We start from the raw sequence: 27126 nt of genomic DNA on the forward strand, positions 1-27126 counted from the left end.
CCAAATTGTTCTTCAAGGTACCAGTTTCTGCTACCACCAGTTAGTAATGAGATTTCTGATTTCTCCCCATTCTTTCCCCCATTTGTATTAGGTTTTCAAAGTCTTGCCAATCTGATGGTAATGAAATGGTATTTCATTATAGTTGTGAATGTAAGTATAGGGATAGACATTTCAGAGCATTTATGAATTGCCTGGGTTATGTGTTGTTTTTATTTTGGGGGGGGTTCATTTATCTTTTTCTTATGAATTTGTTTCCGTTTTGTAATATATTCTGAATAGGAATACTTTGCCACTATGTGTTAAAAATATCTCCTTCCATGTGTGTTTTATCTTTCAAATGTGTTCATCGTAGCTTTTCTCTTTCCAACCTTTTTTTTTTTATGGTTTCTGCTTTTGGAGTCATAAAATGTTGGCTCTTATATTTAGGTCTTTAATCACCTCAGAACTTAACGTTCGGTTTTGGTGACTCTTTTCCTTAATTCACACAATTTGTGAAATTTTTCTTCCTTTGCTTGGTGATTCTTCCAGAGGTGGTTGTCAGCCCCAGCCGTAAAAGGGGGGCCAAGAAGTCTCGGGGGATCTAAATCACTCAGGGATCTAAACTCTGCTCCCCTCCTCCTGCGCCCCAGAGAGTTCAAGGCCAGTGCAGGTGGTGGTCAGCTGTGTACTGCTGGGACCTGCCTCTGGGATTGCTTTTAAATCCATTCACCTTGGCAGTGTCAGGGGCACCCTCTGTTCTGCCTCCCCAAGAAAGAGGAGCCTACAGGAAGGTTTCTCCAGCTCTGCTTATCAGCTACAGAGAGCAGGGCCCTCCTTCTAGAAGGGGTTCCACACGGCGCCCCTCCCTCCCTGACTCTTCATCTCAGCATCACCCAGCAGTGGGCCTGGTCTCTGGAGAAGTGAATACCTCTGCTCTTCCTGCCCACGTTGTTCAGTTCTGAACATCTGCCATAAGAGGTCCCTTGGGATTTTGCAAAGAATGGGTTGGCCCTGGCTAGTTTTGCTCGGTGGTTAGAGCATTGGCCCGTGGACTGGTCAGGGCACATGCCCAGGTTACGGGCTTGATCCCCAGTAGGGGGCGTGCAGGAGGCAACCAATCGATGATTCTCTCTCATCATTGATGTTTCTATCTTTCCCTCTCCTTTGCTCTCTGAAATCAATAAAACTATATTTTAAAAGATAATAATAAATAAAATGCTTTGCAGAGTTATCAGGAAGAAAGCAGGATACGCTGGAACCCAGCAAATTCACAGGTACATATCTTCCAGGGTATTTATCTCTCTCCCTGAGCCTTGCTCTACCCTGGAACACAAAAGCGTGGAAGAAACTTAAGCATGACAATTGTTGAGAAACAATGCAGAGAATCTTTGCATTAAACATTAAAATAAAAAACATGTGGTCTTAAATTCAACTGTCATAGTTCACATCTCAAACGTACTAGTACTCTTGGTGCCAAAAAGGTTGCTAACCAAACACTAGGGAATTTGGCTCCTTATTTGGGAAATCCCATCACTGCCAAAGGGAGAAAGACAGGAGGCAAATCTTTTTGTGATTAAAAAAAAAAAAAAAAAAAAAGCCATTTAGTAGGGGCCACTTTTAGCCAAAAATACACAGAGTCCATATAGGTCCACTTAATGGAGCATCTGATTATACTTTAAATTTATTTGCTTTCATGAAAGTGCTAGTAAATAATTCAGAACTTAATTGGGCAGCTTTTGTAAGTGGATTTGCTTTGGTTGAATTTATAACCTGTCTTAAGTCAGAATATCATCAAGAGCCCAAGTCAAGAACTTTCATTAAAAAAAAACAAAACAAAAACTAGAGTAATTTGCATTATAATGTAACCCTTAAATTCCTACCAGTTCTTAAGGGATCCTGAGACCTAAAGCTGACCTCTCTGTGATGTGTTCTGATATATTTCCTGCACATTGTGCAAAAACACACACAAATAGAAACAGCTTTTAATGTAAAAGTCTTTACTTTCTCACTAATGAAATATCAGGAAAAGCGTTTAGAATTTATAAAAATAATGAGGTATTGTGTCTTCTCTAACTTGCCCTTTTTGTTTAATATTAGGTTTCTAGGATTCATTCACCCAAGTAGTGGCATCTAGCAGCTATAATGAGACCACCATATATTTATCCATTCTCCTGTCAACAGATATTTAGGTTGTTTCCAGTTGCTGTGTTCTACACAATACATGCTCTGACCATTCTCTTACCTCCTGGTGTGCTTGTGCCAGAGTTTCAAAAATTTCAAATATGTTGGTAACCACCTACATGCACGTAACATAAAACCATTTCAAAAGGGGGAGATGCATTTCCCTATTCTCTTTAGGGGAATCTGTGAGCCCTTGGAGGTCCCAGCCAGTGTCACCGCTCCCCTCTGGTGCTCACCTGTGGTCAGGCTCACTTTTCTGCACTTGTGTCCATGGAGCAGATGGAGAATGGCAAGGAACAAGATGCTAAATGCAAAGAATAATAATAATAATAACTTCCCTTCGTTAAAGTTGTACTTTCATCCTTATAGAAGAATCAGATGATCTTCAAAAGTAAAGAAAAAAAATTCAACTCATTTCTGATATCTCCATACAAAGATCATTCCGTTTTTGTTCGCATGCTTCCATACGTCTGTGTGGTTTTCTTTTTATAGGACAGTTATAATCCTATTGAGATGAGTTACTCAGCTTGATCTTGGGCACTTTTGTGTAGAGACTGATGTACTGACTGAACCTCAGTTTTTTGCAAAGAGTCAGTCTTAAAACGTCCTCCCCTTTTCTGCTCTCCACCACCCCTCACCCCCCCCCCCCCAAGGTCCCCTTGTGGTCTTCACTGTAGCTTCTAGAAGGTTCTACTGTCTTCATCTGTATCCCTGTCTACAACACTTCCTGCTGACCTGTTTCACTCTGTTGTGTGGATGTTTGTTCTCTTCAGTGCTCTGATGGTCTTTTTCATTGGACAGGGCTTCTTCCCTCCCTTCCTTAAAGCACTTTCCACACCCCAGTCTGTCCTCAGCCTCTCCCAGCACTGCCTCCTGCACAGCCTCTTTGGCTGGAGGGCCTTCTTCTCTAAACCTTGGACTGCCCCCGCGTTCAGCCTCGGACCCCTTCTCTGACCACTGCTCCACAACGCGCCTGGCCATCTCCACACTCTCTACCTCTGGCCACGACCGTTCCTTGACCGCAAGGCTCAGATGTCTCCCTGGACTTCAAATCCCTACCCCATAATTTTGATCCCCTTTTGATACCCAGCCTGCTTTCCTACCTCTCACAGAGACCAGCTACACCCTCTCCACTGGGAGCTGACAACCCGCCCTCTCCCCAGCCCTCCTCTCTGTAAAGCTAGGGAAATGGCATGGCCTAACACCTAAGGCAACTTGACAGAAACGATGTGTAGATTGCTAGTAGTTACAGGACTTTCCTTTCCTTGAGGACCTGCTAGCTGCTTTATGTGTGTGTGTGTGTGTGTGTGTGTGTGTGTGTGTGTGGTAATGACCCGGGGACAGGGTCACCCCGTTTTACAGGTGAGGAGCACAAGCATTAGTGGGAGTCAGTTGTTGCCCAGAGGCAAACAACTAGTGCGGCAGCAAGCAGGAATTTGAACCTAAGCCTCTGACCTCAGGGCCTCGGCTTCTTTACCACTTTCTAAATGTTTGCTTTCATTCCATATCATCTTTCCTTAGCCCTCCCTGCTTGTAGCTCGTAACGGGCACTAAATAACTGTTACTACACATCAGTTTACTGAATGACTTACCTACTGGTAAACGTGTGAATTTCCACTGGGCTTTTTATGGTGAATTTAGGCATGTTCGCCCAATGGTTTGTTGAATCTATAGTTAAATAAGTTTATTAAAAGAGTAATTAAATAAAAAGAGCAAAACATTTTTTTAAAAGTTATGAAAGATAGTTTGAACTTTGGGAATGTCTAACCTGACCTTGACTGTTTGCATTTACAAAATGCAAACTTATTTTCAGTGAAGTATCTAGCCCATCGCTACTTAAGATTTACATACTAGTATATATTCTAGATAATAATGTGCTCATAATGTAGTTCTGCTTACCATCATAAAATGTGGAGTTAAAATAGGACCCTTGTCAAAACATTGTCTTGCAGAGATGAGTGCTATGAGAGTTAACAGAAAGCGATTTAAAAATGGGGTCTAGAGGTTAAACTGGAGTCTTAAAATTCATAAACTGCGTAGGCTTTTTTAGAAGTTTCTTTGACAATACCCATTGCACAATGACTTTTAAATTTACATTGTATGACTGCCATCTTACCCCATCGCAGCCAGAACTGTCAGCCTGAAAGGGTCGAATAACCCTCACCAAATATAAACCATAGTTTAGAAAATTGCAATGCCATGAGGTTGTCCTTAAGCTTTTAGCAATGTTTTCCTAATTACAAAATTACAATACTTTATTGCTGTTCTCATACAAGGAAAACATGGTAGAATTTTGAGTGAGGACTGTTGGGAAGCTGGTTGTTGCTAAAGGAATGGAGGATCTTTTTGTGGACCTTTTACATCTTCTCAGGGGCAGGGAAGAACACTGATTATGAGTGCTCTCTAAGTGTCGGGCTCGCCCTGGCCAGAGTGGCTCAGTTGATTAGAGTGTCCTATACACTGGAAGGTCGTGGGTTCAATCCCCAGGCAGGGGATGTGTGGGAGATAATCAATCGATGTTTCACTCGCACATCAATGTTTCTCTCTCTCCCTCTCCCTTTTTCTCTCTAATCTAAAAGCATGTCCTTGGGTGGGGATTTAAAAAATTAATAGAAGTTTTGGTTGGCTAGTTGGATACAGTGAAATATGTAAAACTCAATAGTTTTATATCAGCTTCAACCATAAGTGTTGTTTTGACCATTGATGCTTTGATACAAATACTACCTAATAAAAGAGTAATATGCAAATTAACCATCATTCCACTACATGCACAAGCCACGCCCATCAGCCAATCAAAGCGAGTATGAAAATAAACCCAACCAAGATGGCTACAGCCACAGAGAGCTGAGGCTTGGGTTTGCCAGGCAACGGATGAAGCCAAGCTTTCCGCCTGCCCTTCTTGGCCTAAGCCTCCACTCAAGGCTACAAAGTTTCAATTATAGAAGGTAAACAAATCCAAACAGAAATGGCGGCAGCCACGGAGCTGGAAAGAGCAGGAGGCTAGGGTTGCCCCCCGCTTTCCACACACCCTGGCCGGCCCAGGCCTCCGCTTAAGGCTACAAAGTTTCAATTATAGAAGATATACACAAACCCCAACAGAAAAGGCTGCTGGCCACGGAGCGAGTAGGAGGCTTAGCTCCACTCCAGGCTACAAAGTTTCAATTGTAGAAGGTAAATAAATTCCAGATACCAGGGCCTCCGCTTGAGTTGCCAGGGGGCTTGGCTGGCCTGCAAACCACCACAGGCTCCTCGCTCAGGCCGCCCCATGCCCTAAGGTAACCCCCACCCTGATCCGGGACACCCTTCAGGGCAAACCAGCTGGCCCCCATCCATGCACCAGGCCTCTATCCTATCGAATAAAAAGAGTAATATGCAGATTGACCATCACTCCAACACACAATATGGATGCCCCCATGTGGTCAAAGATCCTGCCCCCATGTGGACACAAGATGGCCACCAGAAGATGGCCAGCAGGGGAGGGCAGTTGGGAGGCACCAGGCCTGCAAGGGAGAGCAGTTGGAGGCAATCAAGCCTGCAGGGGAGGGCAGTTAGGGGTGACCAGGCTGGCAGAGGAGGGAAGTTGGGGGCAAACAGGCTGGCAGGGAAGCAGCTAGACATCTATCAGGCTGGCATTGGAGTGGTTAGGGGGTGATCAGGCTGGCAGGCAGAAGCGGTTAGGGGAAATCAGGAAGGCAGCAGGCGAGCAGTTGGGAGCCAGCAGTCCTGGATTGTGAGAGGGGTCCCAGATTGGAGAGGGTGTAGGCTGGGCTGAGGGACACACACACGCACACCCTCTGTGCACGAATTTCGTGCACCGGACCTCTAGTAATAACAATAAAAAATTACCTATGATTTAAAAGTATTTTGGTATCCAATTCAAAATGAAGCAGAGTAAAGTAACTTTCAGGATGAAAGGTTTATCTCAATGGGATGATAAAGAAATACCTCTTGCAGTAGAAGAATCTATAATAATAATAAAAGCATAATATGCTAATTAGACCGGACATCCTTCCGGATGACCTTCCAGATGAAGCTGGGGCTTTGAGGGAAGCCCGGGTCCTGGGTGTCTGCTGGCCGCCAGAGGGAAACTGGTGCTGGCAGCCGGGGGAAGGAAGGCCTACTCTCGCACGAATTTCATGCATCAGGCCTCTAGTTTAAATAGAATTGTAAAACAGAAACTAACAATCAGCCTCATACTAACTGGCAAAGCCCTTAAAGGCTCAGTAATGTATTCAGGAACACAGAATGCTTACAATCACCACTATATCCGTCATTATTCTGGAAGTCCTGGCCAATGTTATAAAACAAGAACAATTACAGTATAAATATTGGAAGGAAAGAGACAGATTTTTCATTTTTATGTGTAGTGATTGTATAACTAGAAAATTCAAGACTTATTTTAAGTAAAAGAAGTTTTGGTTGGCTAGTTGGATACAATATAAATATGTAAAAATCAGTGGTTTTATATCAGCAATAAAGTCTGATGCTGTAATATGGAAAATATCCTATTTTTATGTGTCCCCAAGACTATAAATACCTAGGAATAAATGTAACAACAAATGAGAATATAGAAAAAAAGCTATATAAGTTTATTGAAAGACACAGAATAAGACCAAATCAGTGGTGAAATACATACCATGTCTTTGGATGGGAATAATCAGTGTTAAACAATCATTATTCCCTGTCAAACTAACATGTAAATAACTATAACATTACTCTACTGGACCATGCCATACTATACGATGCTGCACTATTCAGTACTGTACTATTATATAGCTGCCATAGAAGGTATGGAGGGAGATGAATTTCCTGATTTAAGTTAATAGTATTTGTCTAGATTCTAGAAGAATACATTTATGAGGATAAAACAAGGAAAAATTTTTAAAAAATAATTGATGACTTATCTAACTCTAGATACCAAAATCAGATCATACTGCTAGTAATAAAGAGGGACACACACAAAAACTGATACCAAAAGGACACCCTAGCCCGGCTGGTGTAGCTCAGTAGTTGAATGTCGACCCATGCACCAAGAGGTCTCAAGTTCTATTCCGAGGCAGGGCATATGCCTGAGTTGCTGGCTCATTCCCCAGTAGGGGGCATGCAGGAGGCAGTCGATCAATGTTGTTTCTCTCTGATTGATGTTTCTGTCACTCTTCTCCCTTTCTCTCTCTCTCAAATCAAAAACATATTAAAAACAAAAAACACCCTAGAGTGTGTATCCTTAAGTAGACTATTTCATTATATGTAGGAATTAATAATTTGATACAGACGACATTTCAGATCAGTGGCAATGGATGGACTAACGATTAAATGATGTTCAGACATTTGGCTATTAATTTTAAAACAAACTTAAGAGGCATGTATCACAATATATTCAGAATAGAGAGAGATTAAATTTTTAATGTGAAATTAAAACTTGGAGCTTCAAGAAAAACGTAAAAAAAAAGTTTAGTATTACTTTATAACAGATTTATATGGTACATGGAAAGGTGTTCATGAAATATAAAGTAAAAGAAATCAGGTTGCAAAACAATGTTTATAATATATTTCTCATTTTTAAAATAAGTAGTAAATATCTACTAGATGCAATGAAAAAGCATGAAAGAAGTATATCAAATGGTTACTTTTATTTATCTGTGGGAAATAGTGACTTTCTACTTTATTTATTTGGTATTCTATAAATTTTCAGTTAGTGTGTTACTTTTGTTTAAAATAAAAAAGGAAAAATTGATGTGAACAGTCTGAGCTAATGTGACATGCAGCGAGGGAGAACACTCGAGGCAGAGCGCGCAGACCGAGCAAATGAGTGTGGATGGAAACCTGTTGGAGGATCCGGGGGACAGTTTTACTGGAATGTGAGACGTGGGGAGATGGATTTCACGGTTCCATGAGGTCATTGTGAAGGGGAATAAATGATAATCTGAAATGTTATGCTTTCAATTGCTGGTGGAGATAAATTGACAGTTTTTAAATAATGGTTCCAGTAAGGCTCTCTTGAGATGTCATTTGAGGCAAGCCTTGAAGAACACTTAAGCTGCAGTCGGTGAGGCAGGACTGAGGTGGGAGAAAGGTCGTCAGCACAGGGGTCTGGCAGAGAAGACAGATTGGAGTGACATTCTCAACGTCCTTCAGGGTCATGGTGGGGAGTCAGTATGGTTTCTAATCTGTGAGGACTTCTAGAATGATTATGTAAAGAGTTGTTACCGGTACTCCATTTATAAATGGTGTTTCTTCCTGAACCCCCTCTCCCCTCCCCGCCCCCCCGCCCCACATCAGATGGGTCCTTCCCTGAAGAGAGGGAGTGAGGGGGAGGAGAGGCCAAGGTCTCATTCAGTGGGACTCCCTCCCCAGGATAGGGATCCATCAGCAGGTAGAGATGAGGCCGCTGCACCACCTCTGGGCATTTCCAGCGGTGAGATCTCACTGGCGAGTGAAAAAGCAGGTTGTTGAATTCTAAGCACAGCCTAACACATGTTAAACACACGAAGCAACACTACTTCATTTATGTCTTTTACACATGTGGAAGCGTGACCCAGATCAGCACCAGGTTAATCCGAGTTGCTGGCTGTGGGAAGGCGGGAGGGAGCTGAGCTGGGCTGTGCCTGGGAGACGGTGGCTCTGCGCTGTTTTACTTCTTTGGTGGCAAAATATTAGTGTTTGCTAGCGATGCATGGGGGTGGGGCGGCGGGGAGAAGGAACCATGGCTATGTAATTTAGGAGATGGCAGAGGCTAGAGCCATCGATTGGCAGTGACCATTGGTATATGGTCCAGTCTTCACTTTGTGTAGGGCTAAGTCTGGATGTGAATAGCTCTGTTTGGTGGGTCAGGGGCATTCGGTTCCTTTCTAGCAGGAGTGATGGTTTGGCTATAGCCACCCACACTCTTCCATTTCCCTTGGGATGAGCAGTGGAGATGTGGACAGCAGCTGACCTGGGTGATCAGGCCGACTGAGCCAGGACGATGCTTGCTCTCTGCAAGCTGAATTGAGAGAAATGAACAAGGCCGTGAGATTTCTCAGGGGTTCCCCATGGTAGCCGGCTTTCAGGGAATGTGAGGATGGCTTCTTCATCCTCTCTGTGCTCCTATGCCACACTGAGATGTTCAGTTACGTTCTAAAAAGTGAGTTTTGTTTCAAATGTTCGAGCGTTTAGCACACAAACCTCCTGAATGTCAAACACCAGGGGTCTGAGTCTCTTGTTTTGATTCCCAGCCCCATCTTTGTTTAGTCCTTTTGTTCTGTGTGTCATAAAGTTACATGAATGTTTTGGTTGACAGTGCATTGTTTGTGGTTTTTAGGGTCAGATAATACTGTAATGATATAACTTGTAAAAATATTTAAAATGATGGGAATATATTTTTCCCTCCAGAAACCATTTCTTTGTTTATCACACACTCGCGAAGGAGGTAGAGGTTAGAGGTTAGAGTGCAGACAGACCCGGAGCCCGATGAACAGGACACCTGGAGCCCTGGGCATGCAGCCTGGCACGCGTGCTGGTCCTGGCGCCCTGATTCAGTTCTGTCTGGAGCTCATGGTCAGACACTCAGTTCCCTTCCTGGCGCAGCTTGGAGCCACCAATCAGAGTTATGGCCACATCTCAGCCTTCAAAAGTACAGCATCTCTTCCCCAGCCAAACCGAGCAAGCCTCACATCTTTTCTAAATAAGAAATGTAACCTTGCCTTCAGTCCCAGAGTTACTGTTGTGCAGAGAAGGAAAACACTGGGCCATGTTCAAATAATGAAATGGTAGAAATGGAAAAAGCTATCATGTTTCTAAGTAGGCTCTAGTTTTACCAATGAGTCAGTTAGGATTATGTTCACTGACACGTCAGAGCATCGGTGAAAAAAGGGTGACCCCAAGCGAATAGAAGTTTATTTCTCTGTCACATCAAAGAAATCCACTGTAGGCAGCCTGGGCTGGTACGGCACCTCCTCGATTATTGGAGCTCTGTGCTGCCTCGTTGTCCAGGATGGTTGCACAAGCCCCAGCCATCACATGTGAATCCCAGCCAACAGGAAGGAGGAAGAAATTCATTCTCCCTTTCCAGGAGCCTTCCTCGAACTCCCATACAAAACTTCTGCTTACATCTTACTGTTAACACTAGGGGCCCAGTGCACCAGTTCGTGCACCTTGAAAGGAACTGTTGGCTGCGAGGCTGCGGTGGGCATAGGGGTGGGTCTCGGCCCATCCTCTGTGCTCCATCCGGCCCTTCCCGCTGTGGCCCCCGGTCCCCTGTCTGCCAGCAGCTCCGCTCCCACTGCCACCGCTCTCGTGCGCTGACGGCGCCGGCCCCACTCGCACCCGCTGACGGCGCAGAGCGATTGGGGCCGGCGCCAGCAGTGGGTGTGAGCGGGGCCAGCGGACTGTCAGCGGGTGCGAGTGGCAGCTGCTGCCTCGATCGCCCCTCAGGAGCAGGGGGAGGTGGAGAAGCCCTGAAGGGTGATCGCAGCTGGCAACCACCACTTGCACCCGCTGACGGCACCAAGCAATCAGGGCCGGCACGGGCAGCAGATGTGAGCGCCAGGCAGGACCACGGTGCACAGGAGCAAAGAATTTTCAGTAACCACCAGAGTCTCGCCCCAATGACAGTGACAAGCACCCCTGCCTTGGTCTGGCACCCCCGCTCACCTGCTCCACCATCCCACCATGGCCGACACCTGCCACGTTCCACACTCGGCTGCCTGCTGCCAATGCCCACCATGTTCCGCACGCGCCCCCTGGTGGTCAGCACACGTTATAGTGACCAGTTGTTCAGTTGTTCTGCTACTCGGTCTATTTGCATATTAGCCTTTTATTATATAGGATTTTTCACATGGCCATACCTGGCTGCAGGAGAAGTTAAGACATTTTCTGATTCTACTAGGTCTCCTTGGAATAGAAAAGCAAGTTGCTAATCCACCATCAGCATGACATAGTTCTGGTGGGTTTTCCAGACACAGATTGAGTTAATGCCAAGTGATCCATGTCACTGTCTCTATTTCCTTTTCACAACATCTGCCAGGTGGCCAGGCAGGGATTAGAAGAGAAGACCTAAAATATTATTTTTTAAATGTTAATGTCCTGGGGCTATGCTCCACATTGGGTGAATTGAAAGGATCAGGATACAAGAGTGTCTAGACTAGAGCATGCCACGCATTCTGTTGAAGATAAAAACGTGGAGGTAGAGATGCTGTCTTTGTGGGAACAGCCCATGACTCCTTCAGGAATCCATCTCAGAACCTCAAGCCACATGGACATCATGTTTCTTGTTTTTGTTTTTTGGGTGTTTTGTGTGGGGGTTTTTTTTTTTCAAGAGGAAAGGAAAGGGAGAGAGAGATAGCAACATCAATGATGAAAGAGAATCATTGCTCAGCTGCCTCCTACACGCCCCAACCTGGAGATCGAGCCCGCAACCCGGGCATGTGCCCTGACCAGGAATCGAACCATGGTCTCCTGGTTCATAGATCAACACTCAACCACTGAGCCATGTCAGCCGGGCTGGACATCATGTTTTAATGCTTCCCTTTTGCCAGTATAAGGAACATAATAATAAAATATTTGTATGTATTTAGCATATATAATACAAATATACTCATAGTTTTATCCACTGCTTTATCCAAGTTGCACCCCCTTCTAGATTAAGGCCAGGCTGGGGAAGTACCAAGAGGAGGGGAGAGAAAGATGGCAAATTGAGGGTTTGTTCTTTGTTCAAACAGAATGAGAATTACATCGGACTTTGGTTTCAGCGCCTTCTGGGCTAAGGATGGGGTAGAGGTGAGGACATGAGAATTATTCCTGTCTCCTTGTCACCTTTTCCTTATAAAATGTTTAGCGGAACATATCCAGGGCACCACTCCTCTGTCAGCTTGTAGAGAGCTAGCCAGGGACACAGATTCCACTGGAAATGGTGAAAAGGGCCTGACTTGTTTTCTTCTCGTCATATTTCCCAGTAATGTGCTGGGGTCCTTGGAGCGTATCCCCACGAATTAGGAGGAACTGCACATTGATTTGGTGACACACAAATGAGTCTCTGCTTTCAATTCGAAAGTCCCTGCTTTGCCTGCCGTATTTAGTCAATATATTGTAGAATGTGCCTACTTTCGTGTTTAAAGTGTTTTCCTTTAGTCTGTCTTAATGTCTTCTATAATTGAAGTTGTCATACTAGGAATGTTGGTATTTTTTCATTTGTTTTCTGACTCAGTAACCAGAGTTTCACTTGCTAAGTTTTTTACACTTGCAGAAACAGATATTACAGGCTCTTTGATGTCTTTCTTTTCCTGGGAACCTTTAAGATAATATATTTGCATTTGACATTTATATTTTTTTCCTGCTTGGTTTTATTTTCATAAATTATTCAATAAAAAAAGGTTCTATTTCATCTCGTTTCAAGTTAAGGCGTGTTCGTAGGAGAGCTTTTCAGAATTAGTTTGTTTCACGGTATCTCTGAGTGTCCAGTTCTCTGGGGCTACAAGAGAACAGCTCTGCCCCGTGTAGTCATCCAGAATTCCAGGCCTCGAGCCAGAGCGATGGGACGACCACGTGTTTTCTAAAAACGGAAGGGTTAATGCCCTGGCCATGGCAATCCCTTTGGACAGATGCTCATGAGCCCTAAAGAAGATGGGAACTATTTGGGTCCTAGATTCGGGGATTTAATTCGGTTGGATTTCTTAAGGGAGGTAAAAATAACATGTATAATTTAATTTTCATGTAAACATTTTTTTCCAAAATTAAATTTCGCTTTGGCCAAAATTATTTTACAAAACAAGATGATTAATGATGGTTCCAAATAATGTGAACCAGTGTCTGTAACTAATTAATTCTGTGGAGGAAGAAAATTCTGGGTCCTGACACCAGAACACATCTATATGGCATTGCTGGCATGTTCAAGGCTTTTATTACTGCCAAGAACATATGGTTCCAGTGGACTCCCGTCCTTTTTATACTCTGCTTATCTTTTCTTTCTCTTTGCGCAAACAAATCCCCAAAAACTTTCTCATGTGTTCTCTATGACCACCAAACTTCCCCTAGTAGCTACAAACATTGCCATCCACAAAAAATAAATAAATAAGGAAGAGGAGGGACACATGCTGCCATTAATATCCGGCTTGTTTTTTACTGGTTTCCTCTTTATGTCTTCCAATATGTGCCCACTTGATCTGTGTACGCTAAGACATTTAATAAATTTGACCCTAAGACATTTAATAAAATCAAAGATCACAGATTAAGTAGACAAATCCAAGACAGCAAAGGGGATTTAATTTTTAAAAATTTTATAGATGAATTGGAGCTTCAAAATTAATATGTTTTAAATCAATTTCACTGTGTTTCTGTGTTGTTTTTTCCAGCTGGAGTACTAAGGCTTAGTTTCCCTTGTAGTTATTTTAATGATTCATCCTCGTTTACTTAGCCTCCTTCTAGTAAATGGAAAAAAATAATTAAACTCCTCAAAGGCTGGCCCACCTTGAGCTCAAGTTCGGAATTCCTGTGCTTCTGTGACTTTGAAGTCCACTTTCCCTGAGCTTATCTGCAGACTGCTGCTGCTGGATAGACGTGTTTACACAGGCCGACCAGGGGCAGAATGAGGAATCTAGTTTCCATTTCCTTTAGCATTGTTCAGCTAGAGCCCACGGTGCTCCGAAGGCAGACCGTTCCCGCATATACCTCGCTTCTTCCCGGATAAAAGTTTTCTTTTTATTTCTGATTTGTCGTGAGAAAGCGCTGACCGAATGAAAACTGTGGTCTTATTCCTCCCTCTGTTTACAAGAAATCCTTTTGAGGATTAAGTTAGCCAGATCTGCCCTGAGCAGATGTATTTCTTATCTCCACCCATTTGAAGCCGAGCTGATTGTGAGAACTAGCTCTTCTGTGAGACCCCTCACAGTCTGTAAATTCAAGTTCTTGCCCAAAAGTAATGGGAAACTCAATGTGTTTTATATTCGCTGTGTACGTGTGCTGTGCATATCCTGGGAAGAACACTTATTACTGCTGCAGCATGGCTATGAAACCTGAAAGTTCTAATCTTCTGAGTACACGTGGAGTAGAGGGCCCCTCGGGGACCTAGCACACTGGAAATTCAGTTTGCAATTATGGTGACAATATTCAGGTCCGTCCAGTGGCCAGAAACTCTCGGAAAAAATGATCTTGGTGCATCAGTTTAACTTGCAGAGTCCAAAGAGCATTTTCCCCAGTGCAAAAGCAAAAGTGAGAATTTCAGATGGAAAGTATTTGCTCCCTTCTCCCCAGTGTGTGCTCACAGAGATAACAGGACCATGCAGCTTGGAAGAGAACGCCCAGCGAGGGCGCTGGCTAGTCGCTCCCAGCCAGCGATGGGAGGGCAGCCGCCTGGCTGCAGGGCGGGGAAGCCCCGTCCCAGTCCCAGGGGCTGGCTCACCCCGGTGGAAGGTGCTGACGTGCCTCCTGGCCCCCAGGAGCCCATGTGGTTCTCAGGAGCCCAGGCTGCAGAGCAAGGGTTCTCCACCTTCGGCCTGTTTCTGCGGGGGCCGGGGGCCGGGGGCCAGGCCCAGGTGGCACTGCTCTTTGGTGCTTCCTCTCTCCGAGGTCTTCCTTTTCCACCACTTCACTCCCCGCTGCTGCCCAGGAAGCAGCGCCTTGGGCGCGTAGACCAGGAACAGAGAGGAGCGCGATGCGTCGTCCCTAATGCCTTGCTCCCAGAGAGAAAACAAACTTCTGGCTTCAGTCAAAAAGAGAAGGAAAGAGGGTGTCTGATGGTGGAGAAGACTCCAGATTCCCTACTTTTTGTCATCACAGCCGTTAGAAAGCACGTCTGGCCACACCTGGGAGAGTGCAGGGGAAGCATTTAGCGCTACTGCTTGTGCATCGAAATATTGACGCCCAAGGTGTGAAGGTTTTCATTGGCAGCAAAAGTGACCGAGCAGTTGGGCTGAGAAATGCCACACGATGCGTTGCTATACTGGGAAGGCAGTGGGTGGGGGCCTGGCATAGACTGCACTTGGATGGCCTTGATCGCAGTCCCGCTCTGTCCCCTGGGAGCTGTGGACTTACCGAAGTGTCTAATCCTGAGCTTCGCCAGCTGTAGCAGAGGACAGAGGTGCCTCCCAGGTGTTGGAGGGGGAACGAGATGGGAGATCTCGTACGTCCCTGGCCCAGCAGGGTTGTGATTTGTGATTCCATAGAAATGGGTTCAGTAAATGCACTAAAATAAAATGACACTGTTCAGAAGTAAATGAAACAGAATTCAGATTTACCAGCATAATGGTAAATAAATACAAATTTTAAAACACCAAGGGGAATTCAAGAAAAATGGTAAATAAACACAAATTTTAAAACGCCAGGGGGAATTCAAGAAAAATGGTACATAAACACAAATTGTAAAACGCCAAGGGGGATTCAAGCAAGAAAAAGTGCAAAAGGAAAGGTTAGAAGGATGTTCCTTTTTCATTAGGTAATGAATTAATCTTTCTCATCTTTGTGATGTTAAAAATGTACTGCTTCCTCACTGAAGACATGCATACATAGATGATTGCTTAAATGCCAAGCAAAATAAAAGAAGTTCAGTAAATGGGTGAATGAGAAGAAGTGAAGTTTTTCCTCTAAATTCTGGGGTGCATGTGTTTCATCCGAGTAGCGCGCCGAGTGCCCAGAGCCTGTAACACGGAAAGGAGAGCCGTGGGCCCTGGGACACCCCATGGGCTCTTACCTCCAGGCGGGGACGTGCCGGCACAGAGGAAGTGATTTCTCTCAGGGCTGAGGATTTTATGAACCCATAGTTTATAGGGCCTGCCTGTATGAGGTGATGATGTGAATGTTTTTTTTAAAATTAGCAGACCGTTGAAAACGTATGTGAGTCCTAATTGCCATGGAAAGCTTCTTCTATGTGTACTGCGAGTTGGGGACACGATAAAATAACTCGGTGTAAAAATCACCCCCCTCTGCCTCACCGAGGACTTTCATTGGCATCGTGCGTGCCTCCCGGTCGTGAGCGGTGGTTGTGTGTTGCTGTTTCTGTGCCGTTTGTACAGCGGGACTCAGGGTGCCCTCTGGGGTCAGCATGAAGCCGCCGCCTGGCTGTCCAGGCGTGCTTTTTGCTCTCCAGCGGACCCCGAGCTGTTTCCCGCGCAGTTACGCACAGGGCGTGTCCACAGCGTCATCCCGCCCCGTCCAGACCCACTGACACTTCCTTTCTGAGCAGATTATGAGTTTTGAAGTTTGACTCAAGCCGTGCTGCTATCTCAGAGCTTCTGTGCTTACACAGTAAATCAGTGTTTCCTGTTCTCCTTCATGTGGCAAGCTGACTGGCGGTAGCCTCCGCCCCTCCCCCTGCCTAACACAGATTGCCAAGACAAATAACTGGAGGCACGGGCAAACACTTTCTCGCCAGCCTTTCTAAATGTCTACATTACATGCTTTCCAGGAATGCCAAGTCATAGTCCGTGTACTTGCTTCAGGACTCCAGAACAAGCCCATAATTAAAGTCAACATTAAATCGTTCCTCAGCCCGTACCCCTTTTTAAATGTATTGAGGGCAGTGGCTGCAGTAAGGAAATGCATGCTTGTTTCAGGTCCCCAGGAAAACGTGCAGGGTTTCTGTGGTGACAATTCCGCGGAAACGGAACCTGCCAATAAGAGTGGCTTGTCCCCTTCTCACATCAAGACCCCCTGAGGTGCGAAGACACAGATACAGGGCCCTCCACAGTGCCCATTCCCAAGCTGGTCCTTGTCGATGACACCTTATTAAGTGTTCCTGACTTTTGTCATTACCGATGGCACACCAGCTTACCTTTCCACGCTCTCTGGTGTCCTTCGCAGCCTGGTTATTTGAAGGCAAATAGCGCGATGATTACAGAATTGCACAGCGGTTTTCCAAGTGTAAGAATGTGGCACTTGCTTCTGTTCTCCTCCCATTATTTGCCTCCATATTCCCTTTGCATTTGGAAGCCACGGTTCCTGGATCTTTAATACTGCATCCTGTTTTCTCCCCTGAGTTTCTCTCTCTTTTAAAAAAATATATTTGTATTGGTTTCAAAGAGGAAGGGAAAGAGAGGGGATAGAAACAACAATGATGAGAGAGAATCATTGATTGGCTGCCTCCTGCACGCCCCCCAGTGGAGACCAACCCGGGCATGTGTGACTGGGCTGAAGTTCTCTTTGTTACTCCTTCCTCTCCCCCCCCCCCCAATTTGTCTCTTATAGTATGAATTTAAACTAGCTAGCTAGCTAGACATTTAAAATGGCCATTCTTTACCAAATATGACATTTATACCTTTTATTAAAACTTTTATATTTTATGAGAAAAAAGAGAAGTCTGCTAGGGAAGTATTAGAATACTTTTACTTCTGTGTTAAATGTCTATCTACCTATCTTGTCCTAGCCGGTTTGGCTCAATGGATAGAGTGTCGGCCTGAGGACCAAAGGGTCCCGGGTTCGATTCTGGTCAAGGGCACATACCTTGGTTGCAGGCTCCTCCCCGGCCCATCGATCTCTCACATCGATGTTTCTCTCTGTCTTTCCCTCTCTCTTCTACTTTCCCTAAAAATCAATGGAAACATGTCCTCAGGTGAGGATTAACAAATGTCTGCCTACCTATCTCCATGGAGTGATAGCTTTTACTTTAGATCATTATTGGCTCTGAGTCCCACTCCAACGTTTCTTCATATCTTTGTCAATTCATTTATTTATACGTGCCAGGTACAGTGTTGGGGACTGGAGACACAAAGATTAATAAGTTATGGTCCCTGCCCTCCAACGTACGTCTAATTAGAATGCTGCAGCTAGAAGGGATTCTGGATCCTGCCTGCCTGTCTGTCTGTCCGTCGATGGTCTGTCTTTGATACTGACCAGCAGGACTGTCATCAGTAATCCAATACTGACGGCCTTGCTGTCTGTCTTTTCCCCTAGTGGGAGCCCACTCTAGACTGACCTTCGACAAAGTGAACTGAGTATTCCTCTTGTGGGGTCCCCTGTCCCACCACCATGCTGGTTTTCCCAGAGGCACCCTGGCGTGGGGATCGCTACTGTCAACTCTCGGGTTTTGACCACCACTAATAAAATCGCTAGAATTGTCCCAAATACTGTATAAAAATATCTACTTCTTTAAATTGTTCTACTACATTGCTTGTTCAAAGAAAACAAAGTAAAGGAAAAAGTGACTTGTAGCTCTCTTCACTCCAAGTTGAATATTTTAAGGGAATCTTTTTTTCAGTTTGTCAAAAGCATATCAAGAGTCATAAAATTTTTTTGCGTACTCTGGCCCTGTACTCTCACCCCTGGGAACTTATTCCAAGAATGTAATTTGAAAGAGGTTAAAGCTCATACGCACAGATATTTTGCAGCGTTATTTATGTTGGAAACAACCCAAACGTCCAATAACAAGGGAACAATTTGTAAATCTTGGTACATCCAACGTAACAAAATTATAAGCTGCCACTTACAGTCATAAATTCTGAAAGTATGTAATACAGCAAGAAAACTCTGATAATTTTATTTGATTTTTCTTGTAGAAAGTATTACAGATGTCCCCTCTGTTTGTTTGTGGGTGCTTTGTGTGTTTTTCCCATGGACCCCCTCCATCTCATACCCACCACCCAGGCCTTCACCACTCTATTGGCTGTATCCACGGGCTATGCGTATACGTTTCTCGGTTAATCACTCCCCTCCCACCCACCCCTAGCCCTGCCTTCCCTCTGAAATTTATCAGTCTGGAAAGCTCTGATAATTTTAACATGAAGGAGCAGAATTATAAAATTATGTCTACTGTATAAAAATTATGTGGGCATATACAGTAATAAAAGGAAACCATAAAGAATTAGATCAACTGGTTGATGTATTTATCTTGGTAAAGTTTTTGGGTTGTTTTTTTTTAACCACCAATTCATGTCTCTGCTAAAAATGATGGCCTTGGTGGTACTGTCATTATATATATAGAGTATTTTTCATAAACTTTAGTTTCTATTACATTCATAGTGTTGCTTTCCTGGAGCACTGTGCTTCTCACATTTCAGTGGGCATTCATCTCACCCGGGGATCTGATTCTCTCCTGAGGATCTGATTCTCACCCGGGGATCTGATTCTGATTCGGTGGGTTTGGAGGGGGCCTGAGATTCTGCATTTCTCACAAAGGCCCTGTGCTGCTGGGCCTAGAGCCTCCCTTTGTGTAGGCCAGTGGTCGGCAAACTCATTAGTCCACAGAGCCAAATATCAACAGCACAACGATTGAAATTTCTTTGGAGAGCCAAATTTTTTAAACTTAAACTTCTTCTAACGCCACTTCTTCAAAATAGACTCGCCCAAGCCGTGTTATTTTGTGGAAGAGCCACACTCAAGGGGCCAAAGGGCCGCATGTGGCTCGAGAGCCGCAGTTTGCCGACCACGGGTGTAGGGGGACTCGGCTGCTGACCCAGTGGCAATAGTGTCGTCTTGGGAGGCGATAGTAGACATTCTCTCTGCTACCTCCACGCTTGCCACAGCAACCGGTCTAGCAATTTGGGAGCAGGGGAGGAGATATGGCTGATGATGAGTGTTGTCGGGAAGGAAAAGCGTCTCCTTTAGCCTTCTAAGTTCTTCTGGCTGGTTTAAGAATTGGCATGAGACAGTTTAACAGGAGAAAATCCAGTTTAATTTCATACGTATGGGAGCACCGTGAGAATATGGGGCTCACGGGCAATCAGGCACCTGGGGCTTATGTGCCATTCTGAATTAAAGAGAAGTAGGAGTCTGGGGCTTCCAGGAGGAAGAATTCACATGGGGATGGAAAAGCAAGTGTTTGCTGGGCCATGCAGAGACTCTGGGGACAGATAGGACTCTGGTCCCCAACCCTTTGAAGTCCCCCTTCCACACGCAGCTCATATTCTTCGTGGATGTCTCCAGTGATGGGGCTCCTCCTGGGCCAGGCCTTTACCTGGATTCTGCTCCGTAGTTAGGGGGAGAGTAGAAGCTTCCGGAGCCTTTTGGACCTGGACCTCAGGAGTCTTTGGCTCAGAATAATCTGCCTGCCAGTGTGGCACATTCTGGGGAGACCTGTTCTGAATCCCTATCGTGCCCTCTGTGGTTATGGAATAAAGGTGCTATTCTGTGCCCAGCTGGTGTGGCTCAGTGGTTGAGCATCGACCTATCAACCAGGAGGTCACGGTTTGATTCCAGGTCAGGGCACATGCCTGAATTGCGGGCTCAATCCCCAGTAGGGGGCGTGCAGGAGGCAGGCAGTCAATGATTCTCTCTCATCATTGGTGTTTCTACCTCTCTCTCCCTCTCCCTTCCTCTCTGAAATCAATAAAAAAAATTTTTTTTTTAATATTCTATACTGTATCAAGCTTGATAATCAGCCTCCTTAAGCCACTTAACTAACTTGAATTTTTTCAATCAACAGAAATGGCAGGGTGGCACTGAAATAGGATGATTCTATGTAGGATATAAAGAGGGAGAAGGCTCTTCTATGGTAATTACGCTAGCAGTGGACTTTGATACAATTTGGAACCTGATTAGAAAGCTGAAAATCCCGTCTGTGGGATTTGCTCAGAGTTACTATCCTGGGAAGGAGAATCTAGGCCTTGGCCAAGAAGCGTTAAGGCACGGTGGTGTGGAGCGGAGAGCCAGCTTGTAGGGAGTGTAAGGAAGTAGGACGTTTTCTGGAAGGTGGGAACGGCAGTGTGCCTTTGCCTATGCACTCGGTGCAGTGCTGTGCAGTAACCCGGAGGGGGTGGGGATTCGGGCTGTCCTTTGAATTGGAGCCACACCAGTGGTTGGCAAACCCTGTCCTGTTGTGTTTAGACGATAACAGCAAGTTTCCAACTTGATTCTCCACAGTGACGGAGGCCGGCTTTGGTGCTGACATTGGCATGGAGAAGTTCTTCAACATCAAGTGCCGAGCGTCTGGCCTGGTGCCCAACGTCGTGGTGCTGGTGGCAACGGTGCGCGCCCTGAAGATGCACGGAGGCGGGCCCGGGGTAAGTCCCCGCCTCCCCGCCCAGGGGGGCCCGGGGTAAGTCCCCGCCTCCCCGCCCCCGGGGGTCCGGGGCAGCATGAGGATAAAGCAGAGTTTAGCCTTGGGAAACTCTCGCCTGCTAGTAGCTCCAGATTTCTTTCTTTTTCTTTTTCTTTTTTTTTTTTTTTTAATGTATTTTATTGATTTTTTACAGAGAGGAAGGGAGAGGGATAGAGAGTTAGAAACATCGGTGAGAGAGAAACATCGACCAGCTGCCTCCTGCACACCCCCTGCTGGGGATGTGCCCGCAACCAAGGTACATGCCCTTGACCGGAATCGAACCTGGGAACTTTCAGTCCGCAGGCCGATGCTCTATCCACTGAGCCAAACCGGTTTCGGCAAGATTTCTTTCTTTTTCACAAATCGCCACGATAGGGCACCGAGAGCTCAGTAAGTGCTGGGGAGCAGTAGCACCCGCGAAGTCATCGCTAAGCAGTATTTTGGAAAGGAGCATGGCGTAACCACTCCTTAGCCCTGAGAGTCGTATCTGAAGCTCATGTCAGCGTTTTGTAACCCCACGGCGATGGGAGGACAGAGGCTCTGGCTCCCGGACGGAGCCCAGACGGATGGACCGGTGGCTCCTGTGGGTGAGCCTGGTCTGTGTTTGTACAGAGAGTGTTTTTTGGTTCGCTGATTTAATCTAGAACTCTGTTCCTTCTGTTTCTGTTTATTGTCAGTTCACTTTTTAACCCTCTCATTTCTAAGAGCGCGTTGCTTGGAAAACACAAATTCTGTTTTCACATTTTTGAAGACTTTTGATACTAATCTATCTTATTATATACAGAATTTACACACATCTGAAAGGAATTTTTTTTTCCTCTCCATTTCCACAGACAAGGTATAAGTGTTTTTCATTTTCCTTTTTTTAGGTATTTTCAAAGGGAGAATATGAAATCTTATATTGATTAATCATTTTTGAAATAAAATAATTTGGAGCAGCTTTATCATTTATACCGTTGATCTGTTAGATAAACTGCCAAATCTGATTTCTTAGGTGTACTGTGTACACAAGTGATTATTACACGCTGTACACTGTTTAGTCGTCCTAGCTGTTTTTGTCCTAGGAGAGGCCAACGTTATTTTACACCGGTTTTCCGATGAGAAGGTGGAGGTTTGCAGGGTTTGGGGAATGTTGGCAGTGTCAGGGGCCAGCCGAGAGCCAAACCGGAAGCCTGGGGCTTAGATCCAAACATCCACCATGCGGAGCTGTATGTTAACAAAGGATAAACATTTTCTGAACCCCAACCCCACTCGAAGCATTTCATTTTAGCCTAAAGCATCATCATTATTTCAAATGGAAGGTTGACGTAACACATATTATAAGGTCTTAAAAAATCCTAAAGAATTCTGATTTTGCTCAAAACACCACTTGTAGCTACAATCACTTCTTGTCTTTAGACTTTAAATCTATATACCAGCTTCCATTTTCAATATCAAGTGAACTATTTTTGCCAATATAAGATGCATTTGCAATTTCCCCTCCCTGTTTTGCACCCTGAAAATTATAAAGTCAAAAGGGCTGTAATACTGGCAAGGGCTTGGAGGTTGTCTTGCCTGGTTCAGTCATCTATAATAATAAGAGCGTAATATGCTAATTAGACCGGATGTCCTTCCTTCTGGACAAAGCTGCAGCAGGCAGGGACCCAGGCAGAGGCGGCAGAGGCCCCCTAGCTGCGGTGGCAGCGGGCAGCGGCCGGGGCCAAGGCCTTTGCATGAATTTCATGCACCGGGCCTCTAGTTGTAAAGATAAAATTGCTGAGGCGCAGAGGGCTCAGTGGCCTGCTTAGTATCACATCTATTTAGGGGATTAATCAGACGTAAAAATCAAGGTCTCTTTGCTTCTAGTCCAGTGCTTTTCCACAGTCTAGTCTCTGTCCTATGAAAATTCTCTCCATGATTTATAATCCTATTCCAGTTTGTCTTAATGCATGTGCTCGTTGTTTTACAATGGTTACATTTTCTGCTCGCCTTACTCTTCCCCTTCACTTAAAGTCATGGTTTCATGCCAGTGATGATTATAACAGAGCTCAAGTCACAGATAACGGTGGAAGGCAATAAAAGGGAAGGATCAGGAAGCCGGGCAAGCTTCGCATCACTCTCTGGAGCTTCAGGGGCGCCTTCTGCGTCACTGTTTTATGAATGTCTATATGTATGTCTCCCTACTCAACTTTTAATTCCTCGAGATTAAGGACTGTGTCTTCTTAATTTGTGTGTCCCTAGTGCCTGGCATAGTCTGCATCCAGGAAATGTTTTCAGTAATTGAATAATAAATGAACTTTCATCTTCTTAATCCTATAGTTCCTATTACTCATCTCAGTGTCACTCCTTCTTACTTGAATCAGCTCCATGGTCATTTTTTTTTTTTTTATCCACTGTAATTTCTACTTCCTTTAGATATCATTACACAAATAACCATGGCTGTCTCTTCTGTTTATTCAGCTTGGTTGTTTTCCATAGTTTGTGCAGTGGAAAATCCTGTGACCCTTGAACTTGCCCATTTTAGCTGCAATCATTTTGAATTCATATCCTGTCTTCGTAAGTGCTGAGCGTTCTTGGTGCAACATCAGAACTAACATTCTCATCCAGTTTCATTGTACAATTCACTCTCTAAACCCATTGTGTTAAGGAGGGCTCTTTAGAACCAATAGGGTATGTATTTATATAAGAAGAGATGTATTATAAGGAATTGGCTTATGCCGTTATGGAGGCTGACAAGCTCAAAATCTGCAGAGTGGGCCAGTAGGCTGGAGACGCAGGAGAGCCAGTGTCCCAGTCCTCGTCCCAGGCTGAGGAACTCTGCTGGAGAATTTCCTCTTGCACAGTCTCCATGTACTAATCAGACATTTCAGCTGATGGGATGCAGCCCACCCATTGTGGGGGGCCATCTGCTTTCCTCAGAGTCCACTAATGTAAGTGTTATGCTTATTCAAAAAACGCCCTCACAGAAATAGCCACAATAATGTCTGACCCAATATCTGGGCACCCTGTGCTCCAAGTTGCCACATAAGATTAACCATCACACCCAATATTGCTGCTTTTTGGTGTATGGTGCAATGACCAGATCTGATCTTATGTTTTCTGTATTAATACCCAATTGGCCTGGTCCTGCTTACTGAAATAGCTCCTCCTTTCTGATCTTCAAGCCGCTTCCTCATAGATCAGTTCTCCGTGCGGGTGGAGGTCTTTTTCTGGGACCTGCCTTCCCTCGCACTCGTCTCGTTACATGTAATTGTGTCTGGGCTGCACTGGTAGCCTGTCGGCCACGCCCCGGGTCCTTCTCGTCCTCCACGCATGCCTGGCCTATGATTGGCCCTTTTCCTTCCATATATTTATTGTAGAATTCGTTCAGACAGTTCCTTGAAGAATTTGTTACGATTTTTATTGCAATGGCATTAAATCAATAGATCAGTTTGGGGAGATTTGACAGCTTTCCATCTGAGAACATGGGACATCTCTTCAATGACTTAGGTCTTTTCAAATGTTTTTTAATGAAGATTTATAGTTTATTTCACAAGGGTTTCTACATCCTTTTACAGATGTGTTCTTGTGCACTTTATATTTTTAAGTAGTGTAACAGGTTACTTCTGGATTTTCACATATTGCTTTTATATACGTCCTAGTACAGTGACCTCTCTGATTTCCTTTTCTTAGATGTAGAAGTGACATAACATTATACTAGTTTCAGGTGTGCAACATGATTTAATATTTGTGCACATTGCAAAGCGATCACCACAGTAAGTCTAGTTAACACTTGTCATCATATATAGCTGCAAAAAATTATTTTCTTATGATGAGGGTTTTTAAGAATTGCTCTCTCAGCAACTTTCAAGTTTGCAGCACAGTATTATTAATCATAGACACCATGCTGTGCATTATATCCTGATGAGTTAAAAAAGTATCTTATTAATTGTACTACTTTAGCTATTGATACTTTGGAGAGTTCTCTATGGGCAGTCGTATCTGAAAATAATAACAGTTCTGTTTCTTCCTTTTCAATCTTTATACTTTTTTTCTTGTCACTAACCAGGTCTTCCTAGATGCAATGCAGTATTAAATAGGAGTGGTAATAATGGCCATTCTTCCCTTATTCTTGATCTGAAAGAAAATGTTTTTAATAGTTCATCACTATGATGTTTTCTGTAGATTTTTAGTATATGTTCTTTATCAGGTTGAAGAAATTACCTTTAATACGCAGTTCGCCGAGTTTTTATACTAACTAGGTGTTGAACAATTTTCTTCATCTATTGAGATAATATGTTCTTCCGTTTTAATCTATCAGTGCTGCAAGTTATATTATTTAACTTTCAAATATTACATGAACCTTTGGAGGATATGTTTAGAGAGAGGAAGAGGGAGTGAGAGAGAGAAACATCCATGTGTGAGAGAAACATAGATCGGTTGCCTCTGTATGTGCCCTGACCAGGGGTCAAAACCGCATTGTAGGTATGTGACCTGACCAGGAATTGAACCCGAAGCCTCTTTGGTGTACGGGACAATGCTTAACAACTGAGCCACCTGGCCAGGGTGACTTTGTTAGTCTTTAAGAACCAGCTTTTGGTTTAGTTGACCCTCTTGTTGGTATTGGTGTACAGCCCATTCTTCCTGCTTTTGCTCAGTGTTGGATTCTGCAGAACTTTGCATGTGTGCAAGCTCAGCAGTACTTTCCGTCCTTTTTTTCAATCTAGCATTCACTCAGTGCTGGGGAAACCCGTCTGAAAATACTTTGTTTTCACACACGATCCAAAACCAATCTGATCTGTTACAGAGGTAACTTCTTTCCCAAGGATTTCTATATTCTCAAGACCTCTTCCACTGAGAGTAAGTCACCATGCCCTCAGTAAATCAAAATGTTTTCCAGGGTTTCACTGAAACCGGTAGCAGGCCATTGATAAAAACCACGTGGGGTTGTGGGAAAGTACAAAATTGGGTTTCAGAACCCTGTTACATTCAAGCCCCTGTTCTGCTCCCGTTTGCTCTATAACCTTCGACAAGACACCTGCATTCTCTCAACTTTACTTTCTTCGTCTTTAAGCTGTCCTGCCAACCTAGGCAAAATAAATAAATAAATAAATAAATAGTAATGGCATTGCTTTAAAATGACTTAGAAAAATGGTGTGCTTTGTATAATTCAGGTATGGATCATATTATAGATTCCATTTTATGCTAAGATAATGGGCAACGTTATGAAAGTTCTCAATATTGGCTCAAATTGGAATTGCCTGGGGGAATTTTTTTAATATTACTGATCCTGGGTCCCAGTCCCAGAAATCCTGCTTTAATTTGTCTGGGTGGGGCCCAGGAACCATTGTTTTTTAAAAGCTTCTCATGAGAATGTATGTTCAGCCAGAACTGCCAGTTACTGGTTTAAAACGACAAAATGTACTTTTAAAGGCACCTTCCCTAAAAGTGTCTATGATTTGTTTTTCTTTCGGCTCTTGATGAATTAGAGGAAGGATTTTTTTTTAATGTTTTTAATTACTTGAGAAACATCTATTGGCTGCCCCCTGCAGGCCCCCTACTGGGGATCAAACCTGCAACCCCCGGCATGTGCCCTGACTGGGAATCAAACCAGTAACCTCTCGGTGCACTGGACAGTGCTCAACCAGCTGAGCCACACCATCCAGGGCTATCGTAAGCCTTTTAATGAGATAATTCTTCATTTTGTCTCATCTCAGGTAACTGCTGGTGTCCCTCTTAAGAAAGAATACACAGAGGAGGTAAGAGTGACTGCTTTAAAAGGCCACAATGGAGAATCATTCAAACCCAGTTAGCCACTGGCTTGCAGTTGAATGCAGTTAGTGGATGAGTCCTCCACCCACGGCGTCTTAGAAAAGTGCTTTTCTAATCCTAGAGGAAAGGGTGGGGGTAGGAATATAATCCATTCAGTTAACGCTTCAGTCTTAAGAAATAATAGATATGGGCTTTATCTACTGCTCCTTACCCCCAGCTCATGGTCTCCAGCACAGAAACAAACACACAACTTATATCCATGTATTTAGGTGTGGGAAAAACTGACTCCTGGCTTT

The 27126-nt window shown here is 44.3% G+C and overlaps 1 protein-coding gene across 2 annotated transcripts in view; it reads left to right on the forward strand.

The window, feature by feature from the left end:
• MTHFD1L (methylenetetrahydrofolate dehydrogenase (NADP+ dependent) 1 like) overlaps positions 1–27126 on the forward strand; it is a 164305-nt gene that overhangs the window by 79075 nt on the left and 58104 nt on the right. For both annotated transcript variants that reach the window (XM_054721834.1, XM_054721835.1), the window contains 2 exons: positions 20923–21062; positions 26776–26817. In XM_054721834.1, the coding sequence (XP_054577809.1) occupies positions 20923–21062; positions 26776–26817 (182 nt within the window). The remainder of the gene's footprint in view (positions 1–20922; positions 21063–26775; positions 26818–27126) is intronic.

Source organism: Eptesicus fuscus, chromosome 10 (genome assembly GCF_027574615.1).
Source record: "Eptesicus fuscus isolate TK198812 chromosome 10, DD_ASM_mEF_20220401, whole genome shotgun sequence".
Taxonomy (NCBI): domain Eukaryota; kingdom Metazoa; phylum Chordata; class Mammalia; order Chiroptera; family Vespertilionidae; genus Eptesicus; species Eptesicus fuscus.